The sequence below is a fragment of the Terrapene carolina genome, unplaced genomic scaffold, assembly GCF_002925995.2.
Source record: "Terrapene carolina triunguis isolate 2854851 unplaced genomic scaffold, T_m_triunguis-2.0 Scaffold192, whole genome shotgun sequence".
NCBI lineage: Eukaryota > Metazoa > Chordata > Testudines > Emydidae > Terrapene > Terrapene triunguis.
Genome location: NW_020664543.1, coordinates 14,960,857 through 14,987,557, shown reverse-complemented (window position 1 = coordinate 14,987,557; position 26,701 = coordinate 14,960,857). Strand labels below are relative to the sequence as shown.

Here is a 26,701-nt window from a genome sequence, read left to right as displayed (position 1 = left end):
ACTGATGGGCAAACATGGTGAGAGTCCCCACACGGTGCTGGCTTGTGTGAGGGCCGCCCCCATGGCCAATACGCTGGGGATTGAACCGGGGACCACTAAAGCGAAAAGCATGAGCTGCTACAGCTTGAGCTCCATAGCCCATATCTTCTGTGGATTGACAGAGGGGGACCTGTAACACACACTCACCTGTGTGTTACACTTGCTTAAGAAACTCTGCTTCCAACTATCAAGAGCGTGAGTTTGCAACATGAGAACTGCTGTCAGGGTTGTCTCAATAATTGCACTCTGAATCTATGTTAGACCCCGGTGAGCTACATCCACATCGGTAAATGTTTGTCAAGCAGGGCCCCGCTCCTAGCATGGACAAGCACACCAGGTGGGCAATCAAGATGGACAGTGCCCATTCTGTCCCTGCATCCCCTTGCAGGTGGGGACACAGGGCTGGACTCTGAGTTACTGAATCGGCCCCCAGCAGGTGCTTATGCTTACAACTGGCTACAGAATATGAGCATTGGTGTGGCCTTTGACCTCTGACCTTGCCTGGTGCCCCCGGAAATGAGCCTGGATGACCAAGACCTTCTGCCGGAAGACCTGGAATTGCCTGCGGCTGATGAGGCCTCGGAGGTTCCGCTGGAGGGTGACAACGGCCCAGCTCTGCTTCTGGTTCCATCTTCTCTCCAGCAGCTGCTTGGCCTTCTCCTTCAGGAAGACCTAGGCAGAGCAAACAGCTGCTGACCCCCAAGAAGAGGCAGAGTCTATAATAGACACTGGTGTTTACAACCCCTTAATGTCACCCTAAACCCCCTGGAGCTATTGCCGCCAATCATAACATAGGCTACCCACTGACATGAGTCCATTGTTCTTAGATAAGGTGCCCCTGGGTCGCTATTCCAGGCCCTCTATCTATCTAGGGAGGGCTGGAATGGGGGGCTCTGGCTCAGGATTGAGGTACCTTGGGAGTGCCGAGTGCGGGGGGCCCAGCAGTGGAACACCAGGGCGTGCTGTAGGTTAGCACAGTGGTGCACACAGAAGGTAGGTGGAGGCACAGGTCAAGACTGAGATGCATTGGCTGCCCAAGGGAATCAGTGTCTACCCTACGGCTGCCTACAGCCAGCGTTGTCTTTCCCTTTCACAGGCACTAACAATCTCCAGCTAAAAGCAATAAAATAGAGGTCAAACAATAGAGACGGCCCGGGCAGGAGATCAATTCTCCCACTCATCTGTTCATGTGCAGGAGCTGAGCACCCTACTTAACATCAGCACCAAGGGGATGGACAGACAGGGCTCTGGGATCAAGACAGGGGAATCCTTAGACACCACCTTTGTTACTCCAATCTGATAGAGGTCCGAGGGGTCCCCCACCACATGCGAGAGCACCGCGGCGCATCCATCCCTCTCCTGCGAATAGCTCTGCCCTTGGCCAGTCAGGGCCCCATACCTGAAAGACAAGGAGGAAGCCCAGCATGCCCTGGATGACACCAGGAGGGTCAGGTAAGAGAACCAAGCCCAGCACTCTGGCAGCTATGGAAAATCAGGCACAAATGATCTCCCTGAGGCCTGTTGGGTACTGCTGGCAGCATATGTCATGGGGATATTTCATTAGAAACTGAACTGAGAACATTTCACAAAGGCCACCATAAAGCCATCCCTTGGAAGTGGCTTTCAGCTGCTACAAGTATGGACCCAGTCCTGCCAGCACTCAACACACATGAACAACTCCACACACTGTGTGCCATGGGATTCCCCATGTGCAGAAAGTTACTTGCGTGTGTGTGCGCGCGCACTTGCAGGTTCCGGGGCCAAGACTGGATTTGAACTCATGGCCTACTGGTGAAAGCACCCATTCTCCTATTATCAAATCCTTGTGCCACTTCCCTTCATTGACTTCCGATGTTTACCTTCCCAAACCTAGACTCTTTAGAGAGAGACATTTGGGGAGAACATATTTTGATTTGAATTATCCACCAACATCCTTTTCTTTTATTTTTCTTGCCAGGAAAGACATCAGCACTTCCCTACCTCACAGAGATGTTGTGAGGATAAATACGTTAAAGATTGTGAGGGACTCTGATATAGGGTTGCCAATTCTGGTTGGACATATTCCTGGAGTTTTCATCACACCATAATCTTGAATTAAAGATTAATCTTTAATTCCTGGAGACTCCAGGGCAATCCTGGAGGATTGGCAATCCTACTCTGATACCATAGTAATAGGAGCCAGATAAGTACCTAAGATAGACAGATCCAAACAAGCCTGAAGGAGGTAGGCCCAAGACAAATAGCCACACCCCATTGCTTGCTTCATTCCCCTTGAGCTGCCTCGAAATCCCAGCCAAAAGGAAGAGGAAGAGAAGACAAACCAAAGTACCTGACTAAGAAGTGCTGGAATGGGATGCGGATGGGGTATCCCTCCTTCCTGATGTGTATGGCCTCCAGTATCCCAGAATGCCTCAGCTGACAAGTGACATATTCCACATCAAAGACGTCGGACAGCTGTGATGTGAAGCCATGGGGAGAGGAAAGTCGGGGTGGATGGGGAAGAGGGAATGGACAGATAGAGAGGTGGACCAATAAGAACAGCCACTCCTTGTTGGTTTATCCCCCGCAAGCTTCCGTGAATCCCGTACAGCGATTTTGCCATGCTCGAGGGCGGGTGGTATGCTCTCCACATCCTGCCCCTCAGGTTTCTGGAGGCACTGATACAAGTTCCCAACAGGTGTGAAGGAGGGACCAAACGGGCAGAGGTTGTGAGAGACAGAGCAGAGCTTGTAGCTGGGACCACAGAGTAGTTGAAACTGAAATCCTGCTCCAGAGAGGGTCTGCGCAGGCAGGGCAGAGGAGACACCTCGCAATGCCGTGCCCCACTAATGGGAGTGAAGACCAGATGGCAGCAGGCCAAGTGGGGAAGACTGGAGAGCAAGGGAGTGAACTCCTCTGTCTGAAGGGGTCCCCCAAAACCTGTGGCTGCTTCTGCCACCTAAAGCAGGTGGTTTTCTTACCTTTTTCGGATTGGGCACGATGCAGCGAATGAAGAAAGTATGGCTTCTGCAGGGCAGAGGAATGGGAAAACACATTAACCTCCCAGTCCCAGAAGTGTCCTGACTTAACCCCAGTCCATTCCCAGGGCCAAGGGGAGCTCCCAAATCCCCACAGCTGCTCAGTCAGTCTCTGCCACACAAAGCCAATCCTCCTTTTCTGGTTCTGTAGCCCATTTCCAGTCCCCCCAAGCTTCCCAATCTCCCCTCAAACCAAGCCCTTATAGATTCTAGCCAGGGGTGACTCTGAGTAGGGCAGTCAGCTGGCAATGGGGACAGTGCCATCATGGTGTCGCTCACCTCCTCAGCTTGGCTGTGAGATCCTGCAGGGACTGCTGGAATCGGGACACCAGTGTAGAGGCGTGATGCTTAAGCCCTTTGCCTCCCATGGCCAACTCCCCCTGCAGTCCGTGATGTCCCTTGGCCCGCTGGAAAAGGTGGGACACCAGCTGGAAAGGAGATGGAAAAGGGAGATCAGTGAGTAACGCTCCCCTTTGTGCTATGAAATACGAGTTTCTGAAATTATTATGGTCAAAGAATGAGGACCCGGCCCCATCATCCTCCCATCCACAAGAGCAGGGCTGGGACTGTTCGTGACCAGAGTATGTTCCCACTTCGCCCATCTGCCCATGGAGTTGGTAAGGTGTATACTTTGTCTCCAATGCATTTAAAGAAGGGACTGTGGTTTCCCCTAGCTCAACGGAGCTTCTTATTGCCTAGAAGCATCAGAAACAACACTAAGGACCAACCCTGAGGGTGTGTATCAACTCCTCCAAAGCTGGCACCAGGCCACCAGGGTGAGCACAGTCAGGTGTTTGTCTCTGGGGGGAAAAGGGGTCGGGGGAGAAATATTGGAAAGGGAAGGGAAGGAGAGACAAAAAATAGGGATTTAAGAGTCTGGAAGAGGTAGTGGATAGACTGGGTTAATTCGCTGCCAACATACATCCTGGGCACTGCGACTGATCTCCCTGGGGGGCTCAGAGGGTAAGCCAGCAATGAGTTTGGCTTTAATGGGTCTATATCCATTGCTCAGTCCAGGTTTCCCAAACGGCAGTGTCAAGTTTCTTACTATTTCCCAAACTACCTCCCATCGCCTGGGTCTTTGGGCTTCCCTGAAGAAAGCCATAAAGGATCCTGCATCAGAGCAGCATAACCCAGAATGAATACTGTACCTTGAGGTGACTCTGGGAGAAAATCTCAAGGACCTCTGGGCGCAGCTGGTCGTGGTTTTTATTCAGAAACTTGTGAACCTGTGAAGCCAAACTCTGACTGATCAGAGTATAGATCATCATAGCCAGACACAAAAACCCCATCACTGACCGATGCAGCCCGGCATGCTGCAAAAGTTCCCTTCAACGAACCTTCTGACACGTCCTATAATGACTCAGAATTAGCCCAGTGTAACTTGAGAACAGTCCAGAGCTTTCCCTAAGAAGCACCCCCAAGCTCCCAACGTACTGACGCCTTATTGCCTCCATCCCTAGCTCACTGCTCAAACACTGCTCCAGCCTGGTCCCAGGAGCTTACCTGGTAGGTGACAGGACCTGCATAGTGCTGCACGGTGAAGACTGGTGAAGGCAGTTTGGGCTTGCCGTACCAAGGGCTGTTTCCATGATGGTAATGGCACTTCTGGAGGAAGGTGTGGTCAGTGGCCTGTGCAGGAGATAGACACATGCTTCACAGTGTTTTAGCCTATTCTCAGATTGTAGAGCCATTGTTAAACTGGGATTAAGGTTGTAAATACATATTAGTTCCTTAAAGGGAACCATTTTACACATTTTACACATTATGTGTGACCCACTGTTCAGCTGTGTTATACTTTGTACCTATCTCATAGAGCTGGAAGGGACCCCAAAAGGTCATCGAGTCCAGCCCCCTGCCTTCACTAGCAGGACCAAGTACTGATTTTGCCCCAGATCCCTAAGTGGCCCCCTGAAGGATTGAACTCACAACCCTGGGTTTAGCAAGCCAATGCTCAAACCACTGAACTATCCCTCCCCAACTGCTAGTGGATGGTTCACATAAGGGGGTAAGAGTCTACTATAGCTATCAGCTATTAGAGTCACTCTTTTAGTTTAAGAGGTAGCAGCTCTGTGTTTTAGTGCTAGGGTCTGGTGTTCAAACCCCACTGACAACCCATGATGGATGGGGAAAGAGGATTATCATATAAACTCTTCAAGGACAAACAACAGTAAAGTCCACCTTTGACCACGCCACGACATTTTAAGTCGGCAAAATAACTCTAGAAAATAACCACCCCACCCCACCTTTTCAAATATATTCGAAGACACCAGTCCTCATGGAGGTCTACTAAATAAAACACACTTGGAATACTTGCACCAAACTGCTTTTGAGATAGGATTTTAAAAAACAAAGTATGCCAGTTTCCAAGCAGTGAAATAGCTCAGCTTTTCCAGACTGTCTTATCTCACAAATGTCTTCTCTACTCTGTACCCACCCCCAACACACACACACACACACACACACACACAAAGGTAAACACAATCCCATTTAGCAGAATAGCAGCCCTGAAAAATTTCAGTAAAACTGGAGATGAAGAGTGAGCATCAAAATCAGGATTCGCTAGTCCCAAGTGACCTTTCTCCAAAACCCACTAATCTACTCCCCACTTCACTTGCTGTACCAAGCATGGTTGAAAGCCATGATGCGTTCTTAACCTGAGCCAATGAAGTCTGGTCATCCAGGATGCGTAAAATGCCATGGGGCTTTGCAGCAATCAGATCCAGGCATGACTCATTGTGCATCTGGGAAATGGGAATCCAGACTAGCTCCTCTTGGGTGTATTCCTCCTACGGATCAGAGGTCATCCAGCCAGCCCCGCCCACAGGCCATGAAAAGGAGATGAAATCAGGGAGTTAGCAGAGAGATCCAATTGTTAATCAGTACTGTTAGAAACTTGCATGGTAGCTCCCCCATCTTAGCCCACTGGACCCTCTTCTAAGCCTGCTAATGTTCTTTCTAATCTGTGTGGAGAGAGCTACACTAGAGCAAGAAAAGGGGGAGTGTAAGAGATACTGAGTATGGAAATTACACTGATTTCCTGCACAGAGGCAAAGCAAGGTGAAACCCCTAAGCTACCAGAACAAGCCTTAAAGTCAAAGGTGTGATCAGGGTCTCAGATCCCGACTAAGCTGCTTATAACCCTGTAAAACGGAGAAGTGCTCTAGCAGTCTCTCTCTCTCTCTCATGATCTTACTGCAGAATTAGCACAGGGTCATGAACAACGTACATAACCTCAGAGACATGCCCTGTGATGGGAGCACATTGGTATTGGACGAGAGCACCAGATCCAGTCAACCCCCTCGTTTCCTGCGAGGGAGCACCAGCCAGCTGAGACTGACTCGACTCGCTGCCATGTGTGCCATTCCCCCACCTAATGGGGAAGGTTCTATTTTACCTCTTCCTGGGCAACGACTGTCTGGCTGAAGAAAAGTTGGAGACGCTCGTTCGCAAAGTTGATGCACAGTTGCTCCAAGCTGTTCACCCCCAGATCCTGCGGACATGCGGGAAGACACATGCCTCACTCTTTTCTGTTATTAATCATCATCGTTGTCACAATAATGCCGAAGGACCAACCCCAAGAATGGGGCCCCATTGTGCGAGGCGCTGAACAAAGAGTAGGAGGCAGTCCCTGAGCCAAAGAGCTGACCTTCTCATGGAGAAGACAGACACAGGGCGAGGGAAGGGGTGAACAATGGGATGGCAGCAAACAGCATGTTAGTTCCTTGATTTTGGGGGAGGGGGCGCAGAAATTATTCAGAAAGGGATCAGCTAAACGGCAAGAAAGGGGACGGGAGAGGGGACACTGTAGGGATGGGGGGACAGGGCAGGGCAGGGCAGGGCAGAAGAGGGTCAGAGGGGCAGGTGTGGAGTAAAGTCAACGTGAAGAGGTTGTGCTGCAGTCCCTCCTGGAGGGTGTGCAGAGCTGTACAGAACATGCAGCATCAGCCTCTGCTGACTTGAGCCCATAGTCCGGCCAGCCTGTTCTTGGCAAACCCTGGTAATTAGCCTGAGAAGTACAAGTTGTCTCATTTCTGGTTTGCTCCAGGTCTTGATTAGGGCTTCGAAGTGTTACTGCAATACATTAGTAGTCTCACAATGCTTCCATTATAGGTCCTGCTTCCAGGGTCTGATCCAAAGCCCCGTGAATCAATGGGAGTCTTTCCATTGACTTCAGTGGCTGATGGGCCCTTAATCAGGTCGGGAATGGCATGAGAACAGGAAACAGGGGCACGTGGAAAACAACAACAAATTAAAAAACAAGTAAAAGAGTGTTAACCCAACAGAGTTTCAACTTCATCAGAGTGCCCAGGGATGAACGGGCACCGTCAGGTTAAAAAGCATGTTCAACAAGAAACGAGTTTCTTACTTATGTTACTGGGAACACCCAAGATGATTAAAACTCAATTTTATTCTATTTTTAAATCAAGTGCATTTGTCATCATTTGTGCTGCTTGTTTACTTTTGGTGTTTCTCTGGGCTTGGACAATGAAAGTGATCTGGCAAGTTTCATTCTCCAGCTCCCCTGCACTAGCACAACATGGCAGGGTTGGGGCTGCTAGGGAAGCGTTAAATCCAAACGATTTTCATAGGAATTTATTTCTATTGCTTCTAGGTTCTGTAAGACCTTCTTTAACCAGAACCTAAACACTGGGTTTAAATTAGTGTCTCGCTAACAGCCACACACAACTTTCTTTGTCTTTCAACTACAACACTCTCTTCGGGGCCATGCTTTTGATCTATATTTAATACAGTTTATGTCTTGTAAAGTGCCAGGTACTGTCATGACTTGGTAGAAACCGGAATAGAGGTGTAGTTTGGATTCAGTTCAAGTTTTGGATAGAGACCTGGGTTTGTGCTGATGTAATCCCAAGTTGCTTGGCCATCTGCACCCACACATGAGTGCACGCACACACACACACACACACTCACACACACACAGTGCCAAGCTAGCCCTATTATTATTTTTCTAGCACTGAAAGTACACACGGTGCTTTACAGACATTTCAAATACACAGGACCCCAAATTTTAGGGGACACTGTCTTCTCCCCCAGCCAACCCCTATGACCTCCCCCTTCTATATTAATAAATGAACCAGAAGCCCAAGCAGCCCTTTCAATAGCTCCAAGACCATACAATGTAACCAGAAAGTCACCTCAAAGCCATATATGTCGACAATGCCCAGAGTGCTGTCCATTTCCCAGGGGGCTAGCCACTCATTGATCTTCACCAGAAGCCAGTCAAAGAGCAGGGAATACAGAGCCTTGGCAATGGCATCCCTTGGGGAGGGAGAAGAGCAAAACAAGTTACCATAAAGACAACACACTGGGCTTTATCTCACCAAACTAAGACAAAGAGACAAAAGCATTGGAAGTTACCTGGCATCAATGGCGCTTTCGACAGACAAAGGGGTGAATATTCGATCATAAGACGTCACCTGTACAGAAAGAGGCACTATTTGTTATAAAAGGCTGATGGGAAATGTTTTTATCCGGAAACCCGTAAGTAATTGAGTCAACGTAACAAAGCTCTTTGCCTGGGAGATCCCGTGGATAAAGCAAGGTGAAAGTTAGAATAGAACTTTATTAATAGGTCCCTTCGTGGTCTGGGAGTCAGCTGTCAGAGATCTCAAATGAGGCCAGATTCACATGTGCACTGTGGCACACTTACTCATGTCTAGCGATACAAAGGGGTCTTACGGTAGGTGTAGATGTAATTTATGCCCACTTCGAGGTCTCTTTACACTGCCAGAGTGACGGAAAGGGGTCTTACTGTAAACAAGAATTAAACCCATCAAATCTCCCTCTACAACCCACTGCAGGAGTCACTTTCCATTGCTCTTGCTGTCAACTCCCAGAGTTTAAGCCCTCCAGGACTAGTGCCAGGTAGGGTGACCAGATTGCCTAATTTTATAGGGACAGTCCTGATATTTGGGCCTTTTCCTATTATCCAATTTTCCTATTACGCCCCCTCCCCCCATCCTATTCCTATTACCCCCCACCCGCTGTCCCGATTTTTCACATTTGCTATCTGGTTACTCTAGTGCCAGGACATTCTCATCGGAGGACCCATCCCTTCGGGAGCCTTCTCCCTCCAGCATACTGCCAGATCCTGAGTTCAATGCACTTCAGAGCCCCTGTAAGAGTTACCCCTTTGGTCAGGCTCTTGACTCAGTAATGTAGGGGATAGGGAGTGCAAGAATCTGTTGGTAAATCTCTTAAATTGGAAGGTTTGGATGTTGATGCTAATTAGCAATTGGTTTATGGATGCCAGTTCCCCCCAGATTTTAACTATAGGCACAAATATGAACTCCTTAATAAACAGGGCCTTTTTGCGGCATAATTTAGCCTGGCCAGGGGTGCAATCTGTTGCCGCATGAGCATATCCCACTGTATCTCAATCCATGGCTACTCAGGATTGCATGCAATGGGAACACGTGAGCTGCTCACATCTGCACTAGCGCAGGAGGAAGGAAGTGCGCCCTTGCACAGTCTGCTCCTGGGAATGAGGAGCAGCATTTTTGTTCTCACCTGGATAGGAGGCCTGGCTCTTCAGCTGTGACCTTCTTTGCATCACTCAGTAGGAGGCAACAGTAAAGCAGTTGCTAGCAGACACGCTGCTCAGATCCCTCTGCAGAAAGAGCACTGGGCTGGGGCACAAGCACTTTTTCTACACAATGCAACCTCAACACTGAAGTCCCTCAGGATGACGGGGAGCGAGCTGAAGGGGCCATGCGGTACTCACCGTGACTCGGTGAGTGATGGCGCTTTGGAGGAGATCTGCTGAGACATGCAGCAAATTGGCCACAATCCGGATTTCCGTGTCGCTGGGGATGGCTGCAAGGCCAAAGGATTCCTTCTAAATCATGGGGGAGAAGAATGCGTCTAAGCTTGTACTGGATACAGAGTCCCACCCTTAACCAGCACACTTCCGCAGAAAATTGAACTCATCCCACTGCATAGGGGTGGGTCACACTGTAGTGGGCAAAATCTTGCCTTTGGCTTGTAGATCAGCTCTTCAGGCTCTAACTATCCCTTGGCAGCCCAGGCATCTGGGTTCTGCTCTCCGTTTCTCTGGGTATTTGCCGCAGTCTTGAAGGAGGGGAATGGGCTCTAGATGACCACGTGCAACTGAGACTACTCTCCCAAGCCCCATCACACGAGGCTGCTGACCTGTTTGATATTAGTCACGGCCAAACTGGCGAGGTGTTAACATACCTCACAGGAGGTAAAACAGATGTTCCCCAGCTGCAGGATGGCAGCCAGCACTGCCCAGATGGAGGTCAGCTGATCATCTGAGAGGCCAATCACCTGCAGAGCTTGCACCAAGACCACAAACTCCCGATCATCTTGCTTCCCTGTGAGGTCGCATGCTCTGCCCTGAGAGAACCAACGAAAGTCTGTGGTTGGACCCACGGCCCTTTCACACCAGGCTCTCGCTCCAACGTCACTTCCCAGCACTAGAGAGGGGCCCAAATTGTAAAGCTCAGATCTGGGTTTCAGAGCTCAGGGGGTTAGGTTGGGCTCATCAGAAGGAGAGAGCCCATTTCAGAAACATGCCTATCCAAACTTTTGAACCCCCACAGGCCTCGGGCAGGGGTGCCGGAATGGGGGTGTCAGGGGGCCATGGCCCTCATACTATTTACCAGCCATAAGGGTGAGCGACGGGGGGGGGGGGGGAGGGGATGGAGAGGAGCGAGCAGGGGGGGAGGTCTTGGGGAGAAGGGGCGGCGTAAGGGCAGGGCCTCGGTGGCGGCACAGGGGAGACAATGCCACAGTTCGGGCACCATTGGCCCCCCCACTTTTAGGGCACTTCCACCACTACACTCTTGGCCTTGGGGTATTCAGACCTGGCATATTAGACTGGGCCTCTCTGCAGCTAGGAGCTCTCTCCCTCTCCTGACACAGCGTATTCCACACCCTGGCAAACACGACATGAGGAAACATTGCTGCTGACAGGAATTTACCCTGATGTCAATTTCCAACCCCCTAAGCTACTGCTATGGCAGACATTTGTATACGAGCAGCAGCCTTCTCCCTTCAGCCCAAATCCTTCTCCCACTGAAACCTGCCCTGCAGTCATGGTGACCTGCAATCTAACGCCACCAGAGGGAGCTCATAATTTGAATAAAGGTAGGAAGGCATGGGGGAGGAGGGGGAACCCAATTGGCTGCTTATAGTAGGCTACACTTGGCCCCAGTTTGCATTGGGTTGGGTTGAGACCATCAGAAGGAGATCTCTTGTATTTGCCCAGTGCGTCCAGTCGCTCCTCTCTCAGGTTTTAAGCTCTTTGGGGCAGGTTCTCTCTTTATCTGTGTGTATTAGCTATGTGGGGTCATACGCCGGCACCCATCGCCCTATTATCTGAATGGCAGTAGGCACATTGCAGGTGTTTCAAAACAAATTAATAAATCCCATGGAAATCAGGTTGATGCCACAAATTCAGCACAGGACACGTCAGCAGACTGAGCCAGAGCAGAAGGACTGGCTGAGCCCCTGAGGGGGACATCTCCAACGGCCCTGACTAGTCAGAAATATAGCAAGGGAAACTTTAAATAAAACCCATAAAAGGCTAAGTAATTGAATGGTAAATAAGGATTGTACTGAGTTTCTCCAATGGGAAAGCTTCTCTTCCTCTGCGGGGGGTCTGAAGATGAATCATTTTTCCTAGCACCAGCCTGGCAGCAACTTGAGGCTTCTCCAGATAAGAGGGGGTTAAATCACAGGTGATAGAATCATAAAACTGTAGGACTGGAAGGGACCTAGAGAAGTCAAGTCCAGCCCCCTGTGCTGAGGCAGGATCAAATAAGCCTAGACCATCCCTGACAGGTGTTTGTCCAACCTGTTCTTAAAAACCTCCAGCGGTGGGGATGACAAAGGCAGAATGGAACTGAAGGGGGAGTTCAGCAGCCCCGTATCAGCTGGGGTCACAACCAAGAGAGGGCGCCTCAGTACAAAGGGGAGAATGGTCCCTTCCCTCAAACTCTAAGGCTATGTCTACACTTAAAATGCTGCAGCTGCACCGCTGTAGCGCTGTCGTGTAGACACTGGCTACAGCAATGGACAGTGTTCTTCCGTCATTGGAGTGACTTCATCTCTCTCAGAAACAGTAGCTAGGTGGACGGAAGAATTTTTCCATCGACCTAGCGGTATCTACGCTGGGGCTTAGATCGGCTTAACTATGTCGTACATGGTGCGAACATTTTCACAGCCCGGAGCACTGTAGTTAGGTCAACCTAACTTTGTAGGGTAGACCCGGCCTTAGGCACATAGGTTTGTCCTATCCAATCAGACCACCGGTCTGGGACCGAGCAACACCCAACACCTGATACCTCAGAGCAAGGCAAAAAGATATCTATGTCCATTGTGAGAGGCAACATGGTCTCATCATGAGAGAACTGATCACGGTTCTGTTCCCACCTCCATCACCAAATCTTACCATCACCTTGGGCAAGTCCCTTCCCCACTCTGTGGCTTGGTTTTCCCCTCTGCAAAAATGGCTCCAATAATACCTGCCCACCTTCACACAGTGCTTTGAACTCCTGAGATGAGAGGTGGTGTAGAAGTGCTAAGCAAACATGCCCAGCAATCATGCACTGATGCAAGGAGGGCGGGGGAAAGCTCCCAATTGACCCCCAACTCTGAACTTTGGTGGATCAGATAAAGAGAGAGAGACCAAGATCCAAACTACTCCTGATTTTGCAAACCCAAAGTTTGACTGGTGAAGTTTTGCCCTTCTCCCCTAATCTCTTCCCGCACTTCTCAACAGGCCTTGCCATGTCAATTCTCACTGGGACTTTCCAGGTACATCCTTATCTCTAACTCAGGGCTTCTCAAACTTCATTGCACTGTGACCCCCTTCTGACAACAAAGTTACTACATGACTCCGGGATGGGGGCGGAGACCGAGCCCTGCTGCCTCGGGTGGGAGGAGAGGGGGCCGCAGCCCGAGCCCAGCCATCCCAGGTGGGGATGGAGTTCAGGCTTCAGCCCTGGGTCCCAGCAAGTTTAATGCTGATCCTGGCGTCCCCATTAAAATGGAGTCGCGACCCACTTTGGGGTCCTGACCCACAGTTTGAGAATCGCTGCTAGCTAACTAAAATGTAGCACCATCCCGCTTGGTTCTCCCTTCCCGGATTGCTAGGGAAAGGTCTAATAATGTCCAGTTCAAGGAGAGATCTTTTAACATGCTGTAATTGTCTGATGTGAAGCTATTGAGCATGTTGAGCCTTTAATTGCCCTAGCCTCCTAGGAACAATCAAGTCATTAAGGGTACTTGTCCCATCCTTGCTAGGAGGAAAGCTGATACTAATCTAATTATGGGTGAGGCTAGGATTGAGTCCTCAAAATGGCAGAGCTGTGTAAGGGCTGGTCTACATACAGAGAAATTGACCGGCATAGCTGTAGCAGAATAATTACTCCACTTCAGCTATGCCAGTGTAACTCCTCTGTGTGGATGTTCTGTTTATTCCAGAATAAAAGTGATTCTTTCAGAATAATTATTTTGCTATAGCTAGGCTGGTCAATTTCCCCACGTAGACAAAGTCATAGAATCATAGACTTTAAGGTCAGGAGGGACCATTATGATCCTCTAGTCTGACCTCCTGCACAACGCAGGCCACAGAATCTCACCCACCCACTCCTGTATCAAACCTCTAACCTATGTCTGAGCTATTGAAGTCCTCAAATCGTGGTTTAAAGACTTCAAGGTTCAGAGAATCCTCCAGCAAGTGACCCATGTCTTAATTAAGTCTTTAATCAGCACTGCCTTTTATTGCTTCTAAATGTACTGCCATTCAGTTTCTTCGTTTTATTCCGTGAAGGGTAAAGAGAGGCTCCCTTATAGAATCATAGAATTGAAAGGGACCTCAGGAGATCATCTAGTCCAACCCCCTGCTCAAAGCAGGACAAATCCCCAGACAGATATTTACCCCAGTTCCCTAAATGGCCCCCTTGAGGATTGAACTCACAACCCTGGGTTTAGCAGGCCAATGCTCAAACCCCTGAGCTATCCCTCCCCCCATAAAGATATACCTATTTCATAGAACTGAATGGGACCCTGAAAGGTCATTGAGTCCAGCCCCCTGCCTTCACTAGCAAGACCAATTTTGCCCCAGATCCCTAAGTGGCCCCCTCAAGGATTGAACTCTCAACCCTCATCCCTTGATCCAGCCCACATCTCCCCAATCCTTTTTAGCCCACAGAAGATTATAGGCCCAGGCAAAAGCAGGTTAACCCCATTGTAGAAAGCTGTTTTCCAGTGTTGCCAACTCTCATGATTTTGTTACTTATGAGCCTCATGATCATTATTGTTTTCCTTAAAGCCCCAGCTCCTGGAGTCAAGTGGAGATGTGATGATTCCAGCCTTCATTCTTAAAGAAAAAGTAAGTTTCTAGCCCTTGTGGCTGTGCAGAAAGCTTCAAAGCGTGACCCCAGTGGACCCTAAAGGCTCAAAAAGCAGAAGGTGAATAAAAAACACCAAAAATCTATTATTTTTACATAATCTCATGGTTTTTGTTGAGCCTGACTCATGATTTTTGAACATTTGGGGTTGGAAATACTGGTTTTCTTAGATAGGTGGCGCCATAGGGCCTCGGTGTTTAGATGACCCATATAAAAACAAGAGTCCCAATAACAGGGCTTTTTCCAAGAGGCAATGGAACCTGAATGATGGGAGAGGGAGGAGAAGTGACCAAGCCTCTCCAAACAGAAAGACACGTTCCTTGGGTCAAGAGTGAGAGGGGCCCAGACAGTGCAGAGGACAGCCAAGATCCAAACCGTAACCCTGTGCCACCTCCGGGAGGGGCAATCCAGGAGGGCAGCACAGAGCTCATCATCTTACCTGTTTCCTGTTGGGTCCCCAGCAGCAGGCTGATCAGAGACAAAAGCGCTGGTTCAACCATGTCTCTCCCTCACCTCTGGAGCAGCTTGCTCCACCCCTTCACTCACCTGGTTCAGGTAAAAGTAAGTCTCTGCCTCATGCAGGAAAAGCTTCTCTTTCTGCTCCACTGGCAGCCCTGCCAGCAGCTCATAAAACACGTGGTAGGTCCTCTCGCCACGGGCCTGAAAGGAGATCGCTCACACTGTGGGCCAAACGTCTCGCTCCACCACCCCATCGCATCAGAGCAAAGGGAAGTCAAAATTTCATCCTATAACCAGGATAGAAACAAACACCCCCCTTCACAGGGCTCCCACGGCTGGTCCTTCACACCCGAGCAGAGCAGGGGGAGAGAAAAATTAATGGAACTTTTAATAAACTTTAAGAAGCGTAAAAAGAACAGGAGTACTTGTGGCACCTTAGAGACTAACAAATTTATTAGAGCATAAGCTTTCGTGGGCTACAACCCACTTCTTCGAGCTGCTGGGGATAGAGGGAGCTCTTATTTATCCATACTCGGTTCTCCTATCCCTACTGCAAAACTGAGCCAAATAATTCCTGTTAACTTCAGTAGGCCAGATTTTCAGCTGGTATAAATCAATGTGGTTTATGGACATCCGTGGAGCTACCCTGCGTACACCAGCTGTATAGGGTTGCCAACCCTCCAGGATTGGCCTGGAGTTTCCAGGAATTAAAGAATTAATCTTTAATTAAAGATTATGTCATGTGATTAAATCTCCAGGAATACATCCAACCAAAACTGGCAACCCTAGCTGTGAACCTGGCCCAAAGGGGTTAGACCGATGTTAAGTCAGGGCACATTTTGTCCTTGTAGCTTCATCTAAGGAAAAATATACCCAAGTGGAGAATTTATTACTAATCATGCATTTCTCGTGGGAGAGAGAAAAAACACAGGGGGAAAAAAGCTTTCCAAAGAATGATAGAAACACTTTGACCAGCTTCTAGACATCTTTCTGGAGCTACTCTTGTTCCCAGATCTGTCTCCAAAGCAGTTTAACTCAACACCTGCATGCAGTGGCGGATTAATAATTTTGCCGCCCCTAGGCCGGGAAATAATTGCCGCCCTGGCCCTGCCCCGACTCCGCCCTTTTCCCGCCCCCATTCCAACCCCCTCCCCAAAGTCCCCGCCCCACTCTGCCCCCTCCCTTCCCCTATTGGATCCCTTCCCCAAATCCCCGCCCCTTCCCCCAGCGCGCGGCGTTCCCCCTCCTCCCTCCTCCCTCCCTGCCCCGCGAAACAGCTGTTTCGCGGCGCAAGCGCTGGGAGGGGAGAGAAACAGGACACGGCGGCGGGCTTTCAGAGGAGGCGGAGGTGAGCTGGAGCAGGGGGCCGGGGCGCGGAGGGGAGCTTCCACCCCTGCAAATTTGCCGCCCTAGGCCTTGTCGGCCTAGGCAATGATACGGTGCTGTCTGCATGCCAGAACATTACTTGCAACAATGTTCTGCTGCCCAGTAGGAACACAACAGTTTACATGGACTTTAGCTTAGCCCATGTGCATATGGGATGGCTTCCACCTTGGCCAACACACCAGAGACTGAACTGGGGACTTGAAGATCTAAAAACATGAGCTGCTACAGCTTGAGCTAGAGAGCCATGGCTCTCCAGCTGGACACAGTAACAACTCTCATCCTCTGGGGAGTGACAGAGGGGGACTTGTAACACACCCCTCATACATATTAGATTACAAACCCTTTCGGTTAATACTAGGGTTGTCGATTAATCACAGTTGACTCACGCGATTAATTCAAAAAAATTAATCACCATTTAAAAAATTGTGATTAATCGCAGTTTTTATCGCACTGTTAAACAATAGAATACCAATTGAAATTGATTACATATTTTGGATGTTTTTCTACATTTTCATATATATCGTATTCTGTGTTGTAATTGAAATCGAAGTATATGTTATTTAATAAATATTTGCACTGTAAAAATGATAAACAAAAGAAACAGTATTTTTCAATTCACCTTATACAAGTACAATAATACAATCTCTTTGTCATGAAAGTGCAACTTACAAATGTAGATTTTTTTTTGTTACATAACTGCACTCAAAAACAATGTAAAACTTTAGAGCTACAAGTCCACTCAGTCTTACTTCTTGTTCAGCCAATCGCTAAGACAAACAAGTTTGTTTACATTTTCAGGAGATAATGCTGCCCTCTTCTTATTTACGTCACCAGAAAGTGAGAACAGGCATTTGCATGGCACTTTTGTAGCTGGCATTGCAAGGTATTTACATGGCAGATATGCTAAACATTCGTATGTCCCTTCATGCTTCGGCCACCATTCCAGAGGACATGCTTCCATCCTGATGATGCTCATTAAAAAAATAATGAGTTAATTAAATTTGTGACTGAACTCCTTGAGGAGAATTGTATGTCTCCTGCTCTGTGTTTTACCCGCATTCTGCCATATATTTCATGTTATAGCAGTCTCGGATGATGACCCAGCACATGTTGTTCATTTTAAGAACACTTTCACTGCAGATTTGACAAAACGCAAAGAAGGTACCAATGTGAGATTTCTAAAGATAGCTACAGCACTTGACCCAAGGTTTAAGAATCTGAAGTGCCTTCCAAAGTCTGAGAGGGATGAGGTGTGTAGCATGCTTTCAGAAGTCTTAAAAGAGATTAACACGGCTACCACTCTTAAAAGAGCAACACTCCGATGTGGAAACTACAGAATCCGAACCATCAAAAAAGAAAATCAACCTTCTGCTGGTGGCATCTGACTCAGATAATTAAAATGAACATGTGTCGGTCCACATTGCTTTGGATTGTTATCGAGCAGAACCCGTCATCAGCATGGATGCATGTCCTCTGGAATGGTGGTTGAAGCATGAAGGGACATATGAATCTTTAGCACATCTGGCACATAAATATCTTGTGACACCGGCTACAACAGTGCCATGAGAACGCCTGTCCTCGCTTTCAGGTGAAATTGTAAACAAGAAACGGGCAGCATTATCTCCTGCAAATGTAAACAAATTTGTTTGTCTGAGCGACTGGCTGAACTAGAAGTGGGGGTGAGAGGACTTGCAGGCTCTAAAATTTTACATTGTTTTATTTTTGAATGCAGTTTTTTTTACATAATTTTACATTTGTAAGTTCATCTTTTATGATAAAGAGATTGCACTACAGTACTTGTATGAGATAAATAGAAAAATACTATTTCTTTTGGTTTTTTTACAGTGCAAATACTTGTAATCAAAAATAAAGTGAGCACTGTACACTTTGTATTCTGTGTTGTAACTGAAATCAATATATTGGAAAATGTAGAAAACATGCAAAAATATTTAAATAAATGGTATTCTATTATTAACAGTGCGATTAATCGCGATTAATTTTTTTAATCGTTTGACAGCCCTCGTTAATACACTAATATGGCACTATAGAAATAAACAATAGTTATGGGATTAATGCATTGTGCAGAGCCCATGTCAAACAGACAGCAGTGAGATCATTTCTTTCCTGCAGTTCTAGAAATTGTCTGGCAACGGTAACGATGGGTTTAATCAAGTCAGTCATTTAAAATCACCTAATTAGATTTGGGTTTACTGAGAACGTGCGGAAAGTGCTGTAATAGTTGGACATTTAAAAAAAAAATAACTACAGCTGAGTGAAGTGTTTGTGAGGCCTGTGATCTATCTTACCATATAAAAAAAACCAGATAGAGGGCTTGGATGGAGCAGTAGAATGGGGGCAAGGCCATCTGGGTTAGTCCATCATCTCTGGGCACCTATGCTCCCAAGGCAATAAGCTCAATAGTGTCTGAACCCAGGTCCTGATGGATATTTGTCCATTTCACAAAAGCATCACACAGTTCATCCCAGCTGGCAGCATCTGCTCAAGGGAGGCCCAGGGCTGGCCCAGCAGGGAATGCTGCAGGGCAGCAGAGTGGTGCATGGAGGGCTCCACCATAGGATTTAGCCCATGTAGGTGACACATGAGACTAACCCTAACCCAAAATTCTGCTACTGTCCACTAGGACTGAGGGTCTGCCCCTTGCCATCTGACTAGAGAAGCTGCAGGAATTCCTTGCACTTGGTAATTAACATAGACCCTAACACACAAACACAGCCTAGACATGCAGAGATTCTGACCTGTTTGGGGAAGTGGGGGTGGTTGGTTCTTACCTGAAACACAACGCGGGACTTTTCCAGAAGGTACCGGGAGATGGACGTACCCACCACGACCCCACTGTGTGTGCGAGAGAGAGGGAGAGACGGAGGGAGGGGTTCCGTGAGAGAGGACTGAGGGTTTGCTGGAGACCCAGCTATACTCTGTACAGGGGGCCAGGTAGAGGGAGTCCTTACCTAGAGATACAAATCCAAGATGCAAAATTTGGATCTGAATTTCAAAGCCCATCGACACCAAAGTTTAGGTCTTCAGAGCTGGGATCTTGGAGCAGCTCCATTATAGAGAAAGGATCCAGCTCTAGAATATGCATCTGGATCCAGGTTTAGACTGTGAACAACCTCCCCAAATTCAGGGGCACTTGGATCTCCCTTCTCTACACACAGCAAACCACAAAGATCCCCACTGAGCAATCCCCAAAATGGTCCCATGTGTAACCTGTGCATGTTCCCTAAGCATTCTCCACACGTCTGTGCTCATTGTTTCTTTGTGCTCCCTTGTCTGTCTACATCCACCCGCCGTCTCTTGTCTTGTACTTAAATTGTAAGCTCTTTGGGGCAGAGACCAGCTTTTTGTCCTGTGTTTGTACAGCACCTACCACAGTGGGGTCCTGATCCATGACTGGCTCCTACGTGCTATTGCAATAATAACAACGTGCTGTAGGGGCTGGAGTTTGGGAGAGACCTAAACATTACATGGGAGTTATGCTGTAGGGATGGTTTTATTACAGACCTTTACTTAGTAAAATATTTGCCATGTCAAAGTCATAGCTTCTAAGTTGACTCCTTCCCAGTTCCCACCACATGTACCCCAGGGCCCTCCCCAAGGAGGAGGGTCTGCAGCAGCTACCCAGCTGGCAATGCAATGGTGGAGCTTTTCTTGGAACGTGGCGACACCAATATGACTGAGCAGCATGGTAGGTGTGGATAGGTCAGGGGTTCTCACACTTCATTGCACTGCGACCCCCTTCTGACAACAAAAATTACTTCATGATCCCAGGAGGGGGGACCGAAGCCTGAGCCCGCCCGAGCCCCACTGCGTTGTCACTGGTTCGAGCGCACGATACAGCTCCAGTTAAGATTGTTCAGTCCTCTCTGCACTGCAAGACTGAGCCATGTTAGAACCTCACCAGCTTCTACTGTGTTGTAACTGGTCTCAAACATGGTAACTTGTCACGCTGAAGCAGACAGAGGTCCAGCAGATAGGGCACACTGGACTGGGAGTCAGGAGACCTGGGTTCTTGCTCTGCAACTGACCTGCTGTGTGACCCTGGGCAAGTCTGTTAATCTCTGTATGCTTCTGTTTTCCTTCCCCCCTTCTGTCTGTCTCATCTATTTGGACTGTAAGCTCTTTGGGACAGGGACTCTCTTTCCCTGGGTGTATGTACAGCACCTAGCACAATGGAGCCCTGATCTCAGTGCTATTGTAATAAGGAGAGCACAGTGGATGGGGGCTTGGTGGTTTAAATCAGGGAAATCTTGCAGGTTTCATGTGTTCTTTTGTAGACAAAACTCAAAAGCAAACCCAGGAGTGCAAACTGACCCCCCCCCCCATAGAAAGTGGGGGGGGGGAAGGAGGGCTATTGTTGCATAACCCCCCTGTACAACTCACTTCCCAGCAGATTAGCACTGGATCTGTTCCTGTGCATGCCCGGCTCATTCTCCTCCCGCTCCAGCATGCATCACTGCACAGCTGGCTAACGGCAGTGCCCTTTGACTCACTGTCTCAGGTGGACGTGCAGAAACTTCCCAAAGCGGCTCGAGTTGTCGTTGAGGATGGTTTTAGCATTCCCAAAGCTCTCCAGGATGGGCAGTACGTCACAGGGCTGGAGAGGGCGGAGGATACAAGATCTTATGTTAAACAAACCAGATAACACTGCGACATTGCCCAGAGACCAGGGGCCCATAGTGGCAGGTACCCTGCAAACATAGAACAAGGGGATGGTCCTTGTCACAAAGGGCTTTGGTCTGAAAGACATGACCAGAGACACAAGGTGAATCCAACAGCCAGCCAGGGGATACAACTCCAGGGAGCAGTAACACGATACAGAGCCTCTAGCACTAGGTCACTAGCTGAACCCAAACCTAGGCTGGCAGTGACTGATAGTTGTTCCCACCTCACTGCTGCCCAGTGACCTAAGCATGACCTAAGTTGCTTTTCAGTTGCTAAGTTCCTAACAGGTTAGGTGCCCGCTTCACAAAAACCATCTCTGCCATAACTGGGCCCTTTGCTGGCGATCTCGGTAGAGAGATGGTTCAGAAGGCTGAACGGGCCTTACAGATGGGCCTTCCAAGCCAGAGGGGAGGTGCAGCCTGGGGAAGCTTGTGCCACTTCTACCACTGCCTGTTCTGTGAACAATCGACGTAGGGTTCTAAAGCTGCCCACCAAGCACCCAAGACCAGTGAATTCACTCAGAGCCCTTATACATTCAAGGAGGTTTTCAAAGGTGCCTAAGCCCCACTGACATCACTGGGACTCCGGCTTCTTTCAAATGAGATTCCTGTGGGTCTGCACTCACGTGACCTGAATTCCAAATCGAGATTCAGGTCACGTGATCAGTGTAACTATCGATGGCTGTTGCTCATCCATGGGGAAAGTGAAGCTAGAAAATGTTCTCACTGGTTCAAGCCAGCCTTAGAGGCCAGTGCAAGGTGCCCCAGATCTTAGCAGCCTGGTGTCTGGGCCTTGGACAGCTAGATCAGCTACCTTTGACTGAAACATGTGGCCCCCAGTGCCCCACTTCATGGCGAACATGGCCAGCCACACTGATGCCAGCCACACTCCCCTCTGTCTCCACTTCCAACTTAAGAACAGACATGAACGGTGTGAGCCCCTGCTTTGCTTTTGTCTTTCAGTCCTGGTCAACTTGATGTTAGCCACTCCATGCTCACCCATTCTATCCCATGCTCTACTATTCAGTTTCTTATATTGTGCTCATCACCATAGTATCTGAGCACCTTCCTGTAGTGCCTTACACCACATGACTACAAGCACACATCATGGTGCATAGGCACCGACTCCGTGGGTGCTCCAGGGCTGGAGGGCTGGAGCACCCACGGGTGCTTAGCACCCACCAGCAGCCAGCTCCTCCCTCCTAGTGCCTCCCGCCCGCTGGCAGCCCTGTCGATCAACTCCTCCCCCTCCCTCCCAGCACCTCCCACCTGCCACGATCAGCTGTTCTGGGGCATGCAGGAGGAGCTGGGATGGAGCATGCATGGGGGAGGGGGCAGGACTGGGCAAGGCGGGGGTGGGAAGAGGAGGGGCAGAGGCAGGAAGGGATGGAGGGGGGCGGAGCCTGGGGCTGAGTGGGGCTTGAATACCCCCTGGGAAAGGAAGAAGCCAGTGCCTGTGTTGCAGTACGTAGAAACATTAGCCACCCCTTACCTGCCTGATCCCAGGGCTGTCTTGTCTCTGGTACAAGGTGCTCAGGTACTGCATGATAGCTTTGGCAGCTTCTGTTTTACCTGATCCACTGTGCCCACTGGGGGAGAAAGGGCTAAGGATCAGAGACGGCTGTAAGGATCGGACTAGCTGTGCCTAGAGTAATTAGGCAAGATCTTCAACTGGTGTGAGTCCGCATAGCTCTGCTCAAGACAATGATTTACAGCAACTCAGGATCTGGCCCATATTGTTTAAAAGTCTGTCGGCAAGTTAGAAAAATGGGCCCAAGCAAAAAACCCAGATCCAGAGCCAACCCACTTCCCTTCCCACCTCAGACTGTGGGGAAATCAGCTCAGGCTTATGATGAGCAGCTAAGTTCAAACTACACGAGCAGGTTGTGGAAGGAGAGTCCTAGCTTTTCCCAGCTCTCCATTCACACAGCTTCCCTGCGCCAGACAGTGGCCTGGTCTACACTACGACTTTAATTCAGATTTAGCTGCGTTAATCCGAATTAACCCTTCACCCGTCCACACTACAGAGCCAGTTAATTCGAGTTAAAGGGCACTTAAAATCGATTTCTGTACTCCACCTCGACGAGCGGAGTAGCGCCAAAATCGATTTTGTTAATTCGGATTAGGGTTAGTGTGGCCGCACACCACCGAATTAATGTGGTTAAATTAATGGGGTAGTGTGGCCGCACACCACCGAATTAATGTGGTTAAAAACCGAATTAATGTGCTTAGTGTGGCCGCGCACAATCGAATTTATACAACCTATTTCCCAAATTCGAATTATCTAAATTCGGATTAATCCCGTAGTGTAGACATACCCAGTGACACCACATGCGACCAAACAAACACAAGATAGATGCCTGACATCATAAAAAGAAAACTGTCATTGGCTGACGGTCTGACCATACTCTGAGGGCAAGGCATTGTAATCAAGCAACTTTTGAAGGCTGCTGGCTTTACATATTTACCTTTCCATGGATGTCGTACACACCACAGAGCCAGTCAGCACAATTTTATGTCATCCCGTTTCATCTCCCCAGACAGGACTGACCCCTTCTCTGTGGTGACTGAGCCATGTTGTGTGAAATACTACAAACAGCATTTCTTCCAGCAGCAACATATTTGCAATGGCAACCAATCAGCACAATCAGCATGGCAACATCACTCACATGAGCGGTGGAAGTGCCCTAAAAGTGGGGCAGTCACAGGAGCCCAAACCATGGCCCCGCCTCCTCCATGCCATGCCACACCCCCAAGGCAACACCCCCACACCGCCCCTTCCCTCTGAGGCCCCACCCCCCGCTTGCTCCTCTCCCCTCATCACTTGCCCTTACGGTCGGTTAAAAGTAGGAGGCCATGGCCCCCTGGCCCTCCTGTTCTGGCGGCCCTGCCAGGAAGTGCTGTGTGCCGGGGTGATTGTTTCAAAAGTGACACTGACAAATGTCATCATGCATAGCCAATTGTGAGTGGGCAGGTCTCCCACTAGCTCAGAGGCAGCTGGAGATGCCCCAAGAGGGCAAGACTGTTTGTTAGGAACATAGGACATGCCAGACTGGATCAGATTCAAAGTCCGTCTGTCCGACAGTGACCAGCACCAGATTCTTTAGAGGAAGGTGTGAGAACCCACAGTGGGCAGATGTGGGATAATCTACTTCCCAAAGTAGGTCTCACCCTGGTCACCCGGTTAGAGATTGGCTCAACCCCTGAAGCATGAGGTTTAACATCCTTTCCAGCGTTATCATTAGTTATAACCACCCTGGATATTCTCAGTATCCATATTAGTGTCCAACCCCTTCTAACTCTTGCTAAGCTCTTAGCCTCAATTACTTCCTGAGGCAATAAATTCCATAGTTTAAACTACACATGGAGTGAAAATATTTCATTTTACCAGTTTTGAACTTTCCGCCATTTCATGTCTTTGAAAGTTCCCTGTTCTTGTGCTGTGCAGCATGGAGAACACAAGTTCCCGATCTACCTTCTCCAGACCATTCATTATTTCATAGGCTTATGCCCCCTCTTATTCATCTCCTTTCTAAGGTAACCATCCCAATCTTTCCCGTCTCTCGTCACGAGAGTGTTTCCAGGCCACTGATTGTTCTTCTCACCTTTCTCTGAACCCTCCCACACACTGCTCCAAGTTTCTGTAATGCACTTTCTAAGATGGGGTGAGCAGTACTGTGCAGAGTATCCAAATAATACATTTCCATTTTTATAGACCAAGAAATCTTTGCAGAGGGGGAGCTGAACCTCAAGTGATAAGCAATTGAATCAAGTGATTGTGTACAGTATTACTGTATTATAAAAGTGTATAGTGAGATCTCTTCTGAAAGCTAATGGCACACTGGTGGCTAATAATCCTTCTGAAATGTATGTATTTTTATGAGGAAATATGGATATTTAATGATATTAGGCTTTAAATTCTGTGACCAAACAGGGAGAAACAGGATTCGCTCCCAGGCAGGAGGGAAGGCAGCTATCTACCTGTCTCCAATGAAATATAAGCCAGATAAGACCAAAAACAGTAGAAGCCCCATTTACACAGAAATCAGCTAGGGGATGGGAAGTCCACGGGGAGAGAAGAACAGCATGAGGCCATCTTGCTTCTTGAAACAAGGTCATTGAACTTTGGAAGATATAAGCAAGGACAGAAGACATCTTTGGTATCCATCACTAGACAGGCACAAGGGGACAGAGCTCTTGCAAACTGGGATAGATGGTTCCTTCAACCAAGTTGGGGTTGAAGTATCTGTGAACTGAATATAGGTGAGAAAAAACATCTTGAATAAAGCCAATCCCTTGCTAGATTAAGTTTTAGACTTCTAGAAGCATGTCTTCACTTTTATTTGCTTGTAACTCTAACTTTATTTCTTGTACTTGACATCACTTAACCTATGTGCTATTGTTAATACATTTATTTTATTTTTTACTATAAATAACTCAGTACCGTATTTGCAGGGAAAGGTGAATAAGCTGTGATGTGCTTTTGTCTCTTTAAAGGAGTAATGAACCTTATTATTTCTCTGAACTGTCCTGGAGAGGGCTGGGCATTGCAGAGCACATGGTTTTGGGGAAATTTGGGACTGGGCATGTGGTAGGGTCACCTTTCAGGTTGTAACAAAGCCTGGTGGAAGCCAGGATGTGGGGGCTGTAGACAGGCTGCTGGGGTCAGAGCTGCTAAACCAGGGCTGTCTCGCACACACACACACACACTCAGGGTGTGACCTGCATGCTTGTGGGATGGCTGTGAGTGTCCCGGGCTGGGAGCTATAGCAGTAAAGCATTGTAAGGCACCCTGGGTTGCAGGGCAAATGCTGACACAACCCCTTGCTGGTCTGGATTGCATCCCCCAAGGTGTAACAGTGACAGCTGCAGATTTTGCTACCTCCCTGCTCAACCCCCTTTCCAGATCATTAATAAATACATTAAAGAACACAGGGCCTACTCTAGAACCTTGAGGTCCCCACTGTTAACTTGGTGCCATGATGAAAATTCATCATTTAAACTTACTCTCTGCTTTCTGTATCCTAGCCAGTTTTTGATCCAAGGCAATACTTTGCCTTAGAACATAATTTCTTAGCTTCTTTAGTAGCCTCTTGTATGGAATCTTGTACAAGGCCTTATAGAATTCTAAGAGATTAGTGAGGCATGATTTTCCTTTGCAAAATCTGGCTAGTTAAACCTTATTATATCACGATCTTCCAGGTGTTTTGCTGTTCTGTTTTTATAGATTCAATCATTTTGCCAGGCACAGATCTAAGACTTACTGGTCTATAATTCCCTGGATCACCCAGAGAGTCTTGTTAAAATATGCATACCGCATGTGCTACTTTTCAATCCTCTGGAACAGTTGTTTCAATGGGGCAGAAACTTGAAGAGAGAGGAGGAATCTCAGCCCCACACAATGTCCTCACTTCCTACCTGATGACGATGCACTGCTCTTGCTCTGAAGTCTGGGACAGAGTGTAGGCCATTTCCGCAATGGCAAAGATGTGTCTAGATGAACGGAAAAAAAAATTCCATTTGTTACTTTGGCCCTGATTTCCAACCTGCACAAACACAGCACCGCGGGTTAGTTAGTGGATATCTGCACTGAAGGTGAGCCTGTAACAGAATCCCAGATCCGAGAGTCATGGCTAGAGCCAGTGTTAGCCCACTGGGGGCCGTAAACAGGAATATTTTTTGTCCCCTCCTGCCCCCCACAATACTAAAACAGGCA

At 48.4% G+C, this 26,701-nt stretch overlaps 1 protein-coding gene across 1 annotated transcript in view; it reads right to left on the bottom strand.

Moving 5' to 3' along the window:
• The window catches only part of MYO15B (myosin XVB), a 91,505-nt gene that overhangs the window by 56,991 nt on the left and 7,813 nt on the right, over positions 1-26,701 (bottom strand). The window contains exons 5-21 of the mRNA XM_029912172.1: positions 26,404-26,478; positions 22,482-22,574; positions 20,815-20,943; positions 19,093-19,156; positions 10,275-10,436; positions 9,802-9,915; positions 8,436-8,494; positions 8,213-8,336; positions 6,454-6,549; positions 5,714-5,845; positions 4,563-4,688; positions 4,208-4,285; positions 3,336-3,484; positions 3,000-3,045; positions 2,369-2,493; positions 1,330-1,438; positions 536-711 (exon numbers count right to left, since the gene is read on the bottom strand). Coding sequence (XP_029768032.1) covers positions 536-711; positions 1,330-1,438; positions 2,369-2,493; positions 3,000-3,045; positions 3,336-3,484; positions 4,208-4,285; positions 4,563-4,688; positions 5,714-5,845; positions 6,454-6,549; positions 8,213-8,336; positions 8,436-8,494; positions 9,802-9,915; positions 10,275-10,436; positions 19,093-19,156; positions 20,815-20,943; positions 22,482-22,574; positions 26,404-26,478 — 1,857 coding nt within the window. The remainder of the gene's footprint in view (positions 1-535; positions 712-1,329; positions 1,439-2,368; positions 2,494-2,999; positions 3,046-3,335; positions 3,485-4,207; positions 4,286-4,562; positions 4,689-5,713; positions 5,846-6,453; positions 6,550-8,212; positions 8,337-8,435; positions 8,495-9,801; positions 9,916-10,274; positions 10,437-19,092; positions 19,157-20,814; positions 20,944-22,481; positions 22,575-26,403; positions 26,479-26,701) is intronic.